The following is a 10,405-nucleotide window of genomic DNA, read 5'->3' as shown; positions in this document are numbered from 1 at the left end:
AGATGAAGTCTTGCTCTGTCATCTAGTCTGGAGTGCAGCGAGCGGCATGATCGTGGCTCACTGCAACAACCTGCTTCCGGGTTCAAGTGATTCTCCTGCCTCAGCCTCCTGAGCAGCTGGGACTACAAGCTAGCCACCATGCCTGGCTATTTTTTTTTGTGTGTGTTTCTAATAGAGACAGATTTTCACCATGTTGGCCAGGCTGGTCTCTAAATCCTGACGTCAAGTGATCACCTGCCTTGGTCTCCCAAAGCGCTGAGATTACATGCCTGAGCCACTGCACCCAGCCATGACTTTTAACTTTTGACATACCTACAATAAAGACATTTCACATTTCTGCTAAGGAGACATAACTCTGCACATGTGTAAGAAATTGAAGTTAGGGCAGCCAAAGGGACAGTGTGAGCAAGGACAGTGTTTAGCTAAGAAAATGCAGGTATGCTGTAGCTAGAGTACAATGTGTGGGAAGGTGGAGGTGGGGCAGTTGAGACTGGAACTGTAAGTTGAGCAGCCTTAGTATATCTTGTATAGATTGGAAGCCATCAGAGCTCTTGAACAGGAGAAGAATGATGAGGAGTTTTTTTTAATAAAAATGTCCTATTTAGTGAGCATATTGATGATAGACCATGTAAAAGATCATAAGTTTTGATTCTCTGAAGGGCCAGGGGAATGGAGAATAAAGAATGAATTGGAGTCAGGATATTAGGAATTACAAGTATTTTGGAGGAAGATGAGAAATGGTTTTGCTTTTGAATGTGTGAATTTGAGATACCAATTAGGTGGAAATGACCATTAAGTCTAAGATGGAAGCTAGAGTTAGGATTGGCATTGATGTATTGTAGGTAGTACTGCAAGTTAGAACATATAAGACTTAGGATGTTGTATAAAACAAGACAACTAGAACACTGAGGATCAGGTTTTAAGATGACTTCAAGTGAAGGAAGCAGAGAAGCTGAAAACAAGGAATGGCTTTAGAAGAACTTAACCCTGGCCAAGTGCAGTGGCCCGTGCCTGTATTCCTGGCTCTTTGGGTGGCCGAGTCAGGTGGATCACCTGAAGTCAGGGGTTCGAGACCAGCTTGGCCAACATGATGAAACCCCATCTCTACTCAACATATAAAAAATTAGCCAGACATAGTGGTATGCGCCTGTAATCCCAGCTACTTGGGCAGGAGAATTGCTTCAACCCGGGAGACGGAGGTTGCAGTGAGCCAAGATCATGCCACTGCACTCCATCCTGGGCAAACAGAGTGAGACTTCATCTCAAAAAGCAACGACAACAAAAACAAAAAAGGTCTGAACATTCTTGCCTTGAGAATTTTGAATTAGTTTTAAATACCTTGAGTTCACCAGTGAGTGGTTTTTGAATTTCATTTTGCTAGATCTTTGAAGGTACATTTGCCTTTGTAAAAGGGTTGCCGAATTGAAGATATATAAGTAAGTAAGGCTTTATATAGCCTTACTGGAAAACCACTTAAATCTGGGTCTGGATTGACAGAACCCACTAGATACTACTACTTTAGTTATTTTTGTTCATTTAAAGTGTTTTAGAGAGATATATGACGTTTTAGAGAATCAGCATAGTCACCCTCCCTTTCAGATAGTTGTCAATGACCAGTTACCCCAAATTGCAGAACCAGCCTAACTGAAATGTAATAATAGGGTGGACACAGCAGCTCAGACCTGTAATCCCAGCACTTTGGGAGACTGAGGCAGGTAGATTATGGGGTCAAGAGATTAAGACCATCCTGGCCAACATAGTGAAACCTCATATCTACTAAAAATACAAAAAAAATTAGCTGGGCTTGGCACATGCCTGTAGTCCCAGCTGCTTGGGAGGCTACAGCAGGAGAATCACTTGAAGCCGGGATGCAGAGGTTGAAGTGAGCCGAGATAACACCACTCCAGCCTGGCAACAGAGCCAGACTCCATCTCAAAAACAAAAGAAGTAATAATAGTGCAGCCACCAATATTATTCTTCATCAGTTTTGCTGTACTAATACTGTGCAGAAAACTGCATGTTTCCTGTAGCATTGGAGTCTGATAGGCTTTTGGAAGCTTTGATGTAAATCAGTTATGCTCTTCTAGCAGTGGATTTTCATTTAATGTGGTGAGAACTTATATTCTTCTCATGATTCTTTTTCAGTTAAGTGACCAGAGCACCGTAAAACTGGGGAATCCATTAGCTTATATTGATAATGGAACTGAGGGAAAAATGTACTGTCGTCATGGCAACCAACTTGTGCTTGGGGGTCCCCCCCATCTCTTTGGCCGCCCTATGCTGGCAGTTCTTAAAATTAAGTTTTTAGATGGTACCTGAGGTTCTGCCATTGTGCGTATTGCTCCTGAGGGGAAAAGGATAGGATTACCAGAGTTGGGTGCTAAGTGTTAGATTCTGCTGGCTTATAAAATAAATTTGAATTGAATTAAATAAAAGCACAGCTTCAGAGTCAGAGCTACAAGGGGGTGTGATTTCTACTTGATTTTGCAACTCAAATTGTATAAGAATTTAAAAGTTACACTTTGTTAGAAACATTTGTTATAAAGTAGAATTTGTTGTAAGTGGGATTTTAAAAAATTGCCTAGAGAAATACTTCATAATGGGACAGTTCACACTGTTCAGTGTATTCCTGAGTGTATGTACCCAACTCAGGTAACTGTTCCTTGGCTTAGAGAGCTTGTGTTGTTACAAGTTTTGAGTCACGAATCTTTTTGTCATTTGCCTAATTGAATTTGTTTTTAAGTCATTGGAATGAGATTAAGTGCTTTATGTTATATACACTTGATATGCAGGCAGAGTAGAAATAATTTAAATGTGAAATTATTTGATAGATTCCACAGTGGTGTGTGGAGTACATGCGATCATTACCAGGACCCAAGAGAGGAGTTGCCTGTACCCAACCCAGGAGAGTGGCTGCAATGAGTGTGGCTCAGAGAGTTGCTGATGAAATGGATGTGATGTTGGGCCAGGAAGTTGGCTACTCCATTCGATTTGAAGACTGCAGTAGTGCAAAAACCATTCTTAAGTAAGTACTACAGCTTTAAAGATGCTTTTCTTTCTCTGCTTGCCATTTTCTGCCATTAGATAGAGAGGACTTTGTTAGTGCAGGCTCAAGTCATTGAAATTTAGAGTAGAATTGTCCAAAGTAGACCTTCTCAGACTTAGCACATGACCTTATTCTAATTATAGCTATTCGGTAGAAATTGAAATTCAAAGGTCAGATTTTAGTTACTTGGTTCTGCATTTTAGGTGAAATGTTACTGATGTTGTAAAATCTGTGGTTTTAGTAGACATAATGGTATATTACTTAATTGCGATGGAAAAGGAAAGTAATATATCTTACTTAGTAAAAGATACCTATTTGTAGAAAGAAGAATGTGTAGATGGGAAATGATTTATTTAGGGGAGAAGGGACTTTTAATGTTAATTATGCATCTGTTATGAGCTAAAAAGAAGAATCTTTTGTTCTGTAATACACTCTTAGAGCCACTTCTAGGTCCTCGTTCCTCTTTAGTAATGGTGCACATGATCTACTGCCATACAGAGTTTTCTAATCTTTTAACTCTACCAACTTTTTATTGTCTTAAACTTGCATTCTGCATAAGTAGTGATACATGCTTGCTACCTGATGATGATTCTTTCTCAGGACTTCCCTGTGGTTGCTTCTGCTTATCCTGTATTTATATGACATTTAAGTCCTTTTTAAATGTGATTTACTTGAATGGGGCACAGTGGCATGTGTGTGTATATTCCAGCCACTTAGTAGGCTGAGGCAGAAGGATTGCTCGAGGCCAAGAGTTGAAGGCTACGGTGCACTCTGATCATGCCTGTGAATAGGTACTGCACTTCAACCTAAGCGATAGCAAGACAGCATTTCTTTAAAAAAAAAAAAGAAATCATCTCTATGTGATCTCCCTGAGGTTTTTAAAAACCACTTTGGAACATTGTGCAGGCAGTGATATGAGTGTTTGTTGTCAGAGATATATAGTGTTAATGGGATAAATGAGAAAAGAGTCTTTTTTTTTTTTTTTTTTAGATGGATTCTTGCTCTGTTGCCTAGGCCGGAATGCAGTGGTGCATTTTATTGCCTATATAAGCCTTCCTTTATTTTAAAATCCATATTCAATGTAACAAATATGTATAAATGAAAAAAGATTTTTTTTTTTTTTTTNCAGGCGGAGTTACAGTGGCATGATCTCAGCTCGCTGCAACCTCTGCCTCCTGGGTTCAAGCGATTCTCCTGCCTCAGCCTTCTGAGTAGCTGGGACTACAGGTGCCCACCACCATACCTGGCTAATTTTTGTATTTTTAGGAGAGATGGGGTTTCACCATACCGGCCAGTCTGGTCTCAAACTCCTGACCTTTTCATCTACTCACCTCGGCTTCCCAAAGTGCCGGGATTATAGGCGTTGAGCCACCGCACCCGGCATGAGTCTAATACTTCTTTAAAAGAACTATTTTGTAGGAATTTTCAAATGTATCCAGAAATTGAACAGAATAATGAACTGCATGTGTTTATCACCCCACCTTTAACTGTTTCAGTCTTACTCATATCCCAAGCTTTTCCCTGTCCCATGTTATTTTGAAGCAGTCCTAGATACCAAATAATTATATATATTTCAGTGTGTATCTCTGAGATAGTTTCTTAAAATAGAGCTATCATAACTTAAAAACATTTATTTGATCAAAATATCCAGTCACTCTTCTACAGTTGTTAGTTTTTTCTAGTTCTTTGATTTATATCTCATTTTATTGGAACTTTTTATTCAGTGTGATATTTAATAGCAGTTCAACTTGAAAATACTTAAATAAGCTTATCCTTATGACTTTATAAGGCATATTTTTGGCTTAAACCTTAATCTTCACTGAATAAATTCTTCTAGTTGTTTGATGATACCATGTTATTGATCACTGGTAATTACAGTATAATTGACAATAATTACATAATCAAAATCATAGCTCATTATTTTATACTACTTTAAAATGCAGATAATGTCAAGGACTTGAGGATAATAAGGGGGAGATTTTACTCATCTTTAGGAGGAATATCATTCTGACTTGATTCACATTGCATTGAATTTTTCTTGGTAAGCCACAGTTGAGTTGAGAACAGAATTTGGAAATTGGGATGCAAGAAAGTTAATGCAATACTGGTGCTGTGTGTGTATGTGTAGTAGGAAGTGGATGGAGGACAGGCTTTTGAAATACGTGTACTTCTTAAAGATTTGACAAGTCACAGATTTTTATAGTTCAAAGTACTTTTGGCATTGTGATGTTTTCTTACTGGGCAGTTTCTAGAGGTTAAAGCTACTTTTAAAAGCTTACTTAAGACAGGGTAAGCTTATTGGGGTTTCTTTTAGAAGATAACCTGGTGTTGCCTTTAAGTAATATAAGTATGGGAGTGTATTACCATAAGTTAGTTTAAAAATTTCAAATCTAACTCTTTCCCATTTAATAGGAAGAAGACTTTACTAATGAGAATGCTTCATTAAATATAGCTCTTTTCATGTATAGATACGAAATGCTTATATATCCATTGTGTAGCCAGGGGGAGCTTTAATTTTCACTATAGGATGGCAAAGAGGCTAACTTAGGCAGATTCTGCTTGAGGAGCACAGATTTAATCATAGTTTGGGAGCATTTAGTTACATAACATATCTTTAAATTGTCCTTATGTAGATAAGGGTCTATAAGATAGTTTCTTCAGTGTTTGGGATACCTATTCATAAATTTTAGGCTCTAGATCTGATACTGTGCTCTTTTCAGAAGATTGGATCTAGTATAAGTTAGTGCGCATTCTGTTAATCTAGCCTTAAATGGCTACCTAGTCCCAGTGGACAAATAAGTTTACAAAGCTGCCATTGCTACATGGTTTTTATATTTCCTTTTTTGTGTGTTCACCTGTCCCCATCCTTTTCTTCTGAAGCATTCCTTTTACAACAGTTACTTTCTTGTTGTCATGGAATGGAAATTATGAAGAAAAAAACGCAATGAGATACCCAAAGAGCAGACCAGTCAGAGAACGATATTTGTGACTAGTTATTGCCATATTTGTGACTAGTGTAAAACACTTAGATTCATTTGGATGTAAGGAAGGAGAGGTTGTTGGTTTCTGGTATAGCCCTTTTACAGTGGATTTTAAGAAGTCTGGTTGTAACATTTTAGTTGAGGAAATCACCTTCAGGTTTTTGAAGGTGCTAATAATTTTTTAGGAAGGAAAACAATTTGATAATTTTGTATGTATGGAAAAACATAATAGAAGTTGTTAATTTGGCCGGTAATTTTACTGTTATTTTAGGTGATACACTTCCTTTTTATTTTTTCCTAAGCTGTAAAATTACAGAGATTTTTATGTTGAAAGAATCTAATAATTTACACATGTAATGATTAGTCAGTCAGCCAGCTAATTAAGTACCTTATATCTGTTGGGCAGTGCTAGGTATAAAAATGAAAAGTGAATCTAGTCCCTGTCCTTGTTAAAGCAAATAAAAATGTAAATAAAAGGTTTGAAATTATGATTAAGCTTCTGAAGCAGAATATGGGGGTTTATATGAAAGAATGATTTGAGAATTAAGTTTAGGTGGGAAGAAGTTGGATTTTTTTTTTTTTTTTTTTTTTTATTTATTTTTTTTTTTTTGAGTCAGAGTCGAGTCTGTCACCCAGGCTGGAGTACAGTGGTGCCATCTTGTCTCACTGCAACGTCCGTCTCCCGGGTTCAAGTGATTCTTGTACCTCAGCCTCTGGAATAGCTGGGATTACAGGCATGTGTTACCATGCCCAGCTACTTTGTATTTTTAGTAGAGATGGGGTTTCACCATATTGGCCAGGCTAGTCTCAAACTCCTGATCTCAAGTGATCTGCCCACCTCAGCCTTCCAGAGTGCTGGGATTCAGATGCGAGCCATTGCACCCGACAAAGAAGTTGGAATTTAAGTCAAGGATTGAATTGAAAATAATGGTTATCCAGAACGGGGATTCTAATATAGGGAATTATAGAGCATTGCCGTAGCAGATTCTTTGGTGCCTCTGGAAACAGCTGACTGAAGCACTAACTGTATAAAGACTAGTTATGCAGATTCCAGAGTGGGTTTCCAACCAGACAACTTCATTTAAAAATAGCCTGAGGTCAGGAGCAGTGGCCCATGCCTGTAGTCCCAGCACTTTAGAGGCTGAGACAGGAGGGTCACTTGATTTCCAGGACGAGTAACATAGTGAGACCTGGCTCTACAAAAAAATATGTATATATATAAATTAGCTGGCTGTGGTGTTGCATACCTGTAGTCCCAGCTACTTGGATGAAATGAGTGGATCACTTGGATCCAAGAGTTCAAGGCTGAAGTGAGCTAGGATTGTGTCACTGCACTTCAGCCTGGGTGACAAAGCAAGACTTTCAAAATAAAAAAATAAAATTAAAAATAGATGGCTTGTGAAGAGAACCAAAAGAAAATAGACCCTAGAGCATAGCCTCTATGGTCAGTGTCTGAGTTGTCCTAGCTCTGCCCACTTGTTAGCTGTGACATTAACTATGTGTTAAGTAGCTAGTAGCTCTAATGTCCTTATTTTTTTTTCGGAAGATAGAGCTGCTAGAGCTGGTATTAACTACTTGATAAGGTTGTTCTGACATTAGATACAGTAGTCTGCATATAATCCTTTGTCTTTTGTGGCACTCTGTTTAAGAATACTTAAGTCAGCATTGCTGATTCTTCCTCCTGTTGGTGATGATGGTAGATTTCCAGTTGGAGAAATTATTGGATCTTATTAACCAGATAGCCCAGTTAGAGAGGGACTTATAAAACCAATTTAATAAAGTTCCTTTTAGCACAATAATTGAATTACAATTGGGGATGTAAACTTAAACCTTGACTTTACTCGTCACTAGAATGAATCAGTACACGTATTCTTTTAGGGATGGAGGTAAAGGTGAAACAGATGTGCTACTTTAAGGATCGTTAATTATACAATTATAAACTAATTTATTGAACATCTGTTATGTGGCAGTCTTGGTTCTAATTCATGTGTGGTACCTAAGTTAGGTAAGGGTAGGATTCTTAGGTGGGAATAAAGGATGTATGTGGTTAACACATAGGCAGTTCCTGCCAGAGGACTAAAAAGTTACTGTGGTCACCCTAGAAGTAGAATTCTATTGGCTTTTGCTAATTCCTAGAAAACTAACTAGGTTTGCTAAAGCTCTACATGTTTTGTAACATTTGACGTTTGTTTGTACTTAAGTATTTGTGAGGATTAGATATAGAAGGCTCTCTGTTTATACAGTGCCAGTATCTTACAAAATACTAAGTAGCACCCACACATTCATTCTAGCTTTCTGGGAATTCTGTTGAGGATAAAAGAATATTGCCTTTAAAACTTGGGAAAATTTGAGGAATGGGCAGTATATATTTATTTGGTTGTCTGTTTTCCATTGTTAACTTCTTAGGCATATCTTCTTGATTGTGTATCTAACTCTGAAACACATATCAAATATATTTTAGCCATTTATGGTAACAAGCTGTATGTTTTGATTATGGTTTTAAATATTTCAGCTCTCGGAGTCCAGGGTTTGATGTTTCTTTTTTGCAGTGTTTGATGTATTGAACGTTGAAACAGTGTAGATTCTAAGTTATTCAAAATATGTTGCCTTTTCTTGTGAACATTTACATCTAGTAGTTTGTTGTCATTGTAAACAGTATTTTGATATATGTAGCTATTGTGATTACGGTAAGTTAGTGTTGCTCATATTGTGTAATATGGTTGCTAAGAACATAACAGATTGAACTAGAGGCTGTCTTTGTTTATTCCTTCACCTATAAAAGAAACATTATGTAAGGACTCTGCTAGTATCACTGGCTCTTCAATGACGTGGTTGGGGGTGGGGTAAGCTGTCAGGCCAATAAGAAGATAATTTGAATGTATAGAGATTTCACAGAGGAGGAGGTATTTAATCTGAGTTGAGAGAATGGAGAGACTTAGATAGGCAGATGGACTAGCCGGTAGCAAATAGTGTTAATCGTTTCCTGATACTCTAGGAAGATGAGCTGGTTTCCATTAAGGTTGAATTTCCCATACGGTCTTAATTGACAGCACACTTAATGTTTCAATAATTTCTTCATGGTACCCCAGGCCTGAAGAAATATTTCAGATTGCATTTACTAAGTAGTTGGATCCTAATAACCTAAGTATTTATGTTTCTTTTAAAAAATGGTACACATACATTGAGAAAAATTATTTTATTCTTAAATAACCACCATTATTTACTAAGTGTGTTAGTGCTATTTGATCACGCAGTTTCTCAAACCTTGATAACAGATTGAACACTACTTCTTATTGCTTGTTCTATACAGATGTGTGCCTCGTACTTTTTAAAACAACTGTCCAAAGTCTAGCTTCACAGATATGATATCAAAAGGAATTAGGTACTTTTGAAAGTCTGAACTACCTTAAACTTGTAGTTCCTGGGATGTCCTACACGTTGAACATGGAAAATTGTAAAAAATTATGTTTTAAATCATTAAGATGAGAACATATACATTGGTGATCATTTAATGCATTTAACAGATGGAATCAACAACTTTACCATTTGAGTGACCTGTTTATACCCAAAGAAGTAGTTTAATCTTTTGGCTGTGGATATATGCATAGACGTTAAGGTTGTAAAGTAGTCCAAGAGTTCTGGGATGTAGTGTGCTAGTCTGGCATCTCTAACTCCTTGAGAGTAGGGGACCACCAGCTTGTCCCAAGAGCCGTGAACTGGCCCAGGTTGGAAGCTGAGCAGGTCAAAGCTGATCAGTAGTGGGATTGTGCCTGTGAGTAGCCACTGCATTCCAGCCTGGGCAACATAGCAAGGCCTTGTCTTTTAAAATAGGGATATATGTATATATCCCTATTTTAAAAAGACAATATCTAACATATATATATTAGATATTTCTTTATATGTATGTAAATTACACATAAACCTATTTAAGCATATTAATGCTGGTAAGCTTTTTTTAATAGAGGCACTCATTTGGTTTGATTAGATTATAGTGAGTTAATCTAAAAGATGAATTGTAAGTAGAAAAATTATACCTAGACATTTAAATGTAAAACTTAAAGATTCATTTATTAGTAACATTAACACCATTTTGTTGAGTATGTGTGCTTTGTTTGGAATTCCATTTAATTCTAAAGCTGAAATTTAAACTCAAACATTTAGAAAATACGTAAGTGTTGTTTTTCTGGAATATCAGATAATTCAGTCTTCTGGAATGCTTGATTTCTAGACCCTTTTAAGTCTTTCAGAGTTATCTCACAGATTTGATAGTGTGTGTGTGTGTGTGTGTGTGTGTGTGTGTGTGTGTGTGATTCATCTTGTTCTAAACTTCTGAAATATACGACTCAGTGTTCAGATATAATATGACTCTCTTTTCTAT

At 37.2% G+C, this 10,405-nt stretch overlaps 1 protein-coding gene across 1 annotated transcript in view; it reads left to right on the top strand.

The window, feature by feature from the left end:
* The window catches only part of DHX15 (DEAH-box helicase 15), a 54,730-nt gene that overhangs the window by 9,896 nt on the left and 34,429 nt on the right, over positions 1–10,405 (top strand). The window contains exon 3 of the mRNA XM_017517094.2: positions 2,832–3,025. Within this exon, the coding sequence (XP_017372583.1) occupies positions 2,832–3,025 (194 nt within the window). The remainder of the gene's footprint in view (positions 1–2,831; positions 3,026–10,405) is intronic.

Source organism: Cebus imitator, unplaced genomic scaffold (genome assembly GCF_001604975.1).
Source record: "Cebus imitator isolate Cc_AM_T3 unplaced genomic scaffold, Cebus_imitator-1.0 Scaffold617, whole genome shotgun sequence".
In the NCBI taxonomy this organism is placed as follows: domain Eukaryota; kingdom Metazoa; phylum Chordata; class Mammalia; order Primates; family Cebidae; genus Cebus; species Cebus imitator.
The sequence above is the reverse complement of the archived record's forward strand: the minus strand, read 5'-3'. Positions and strand labels throughout refer to the sequence as shown.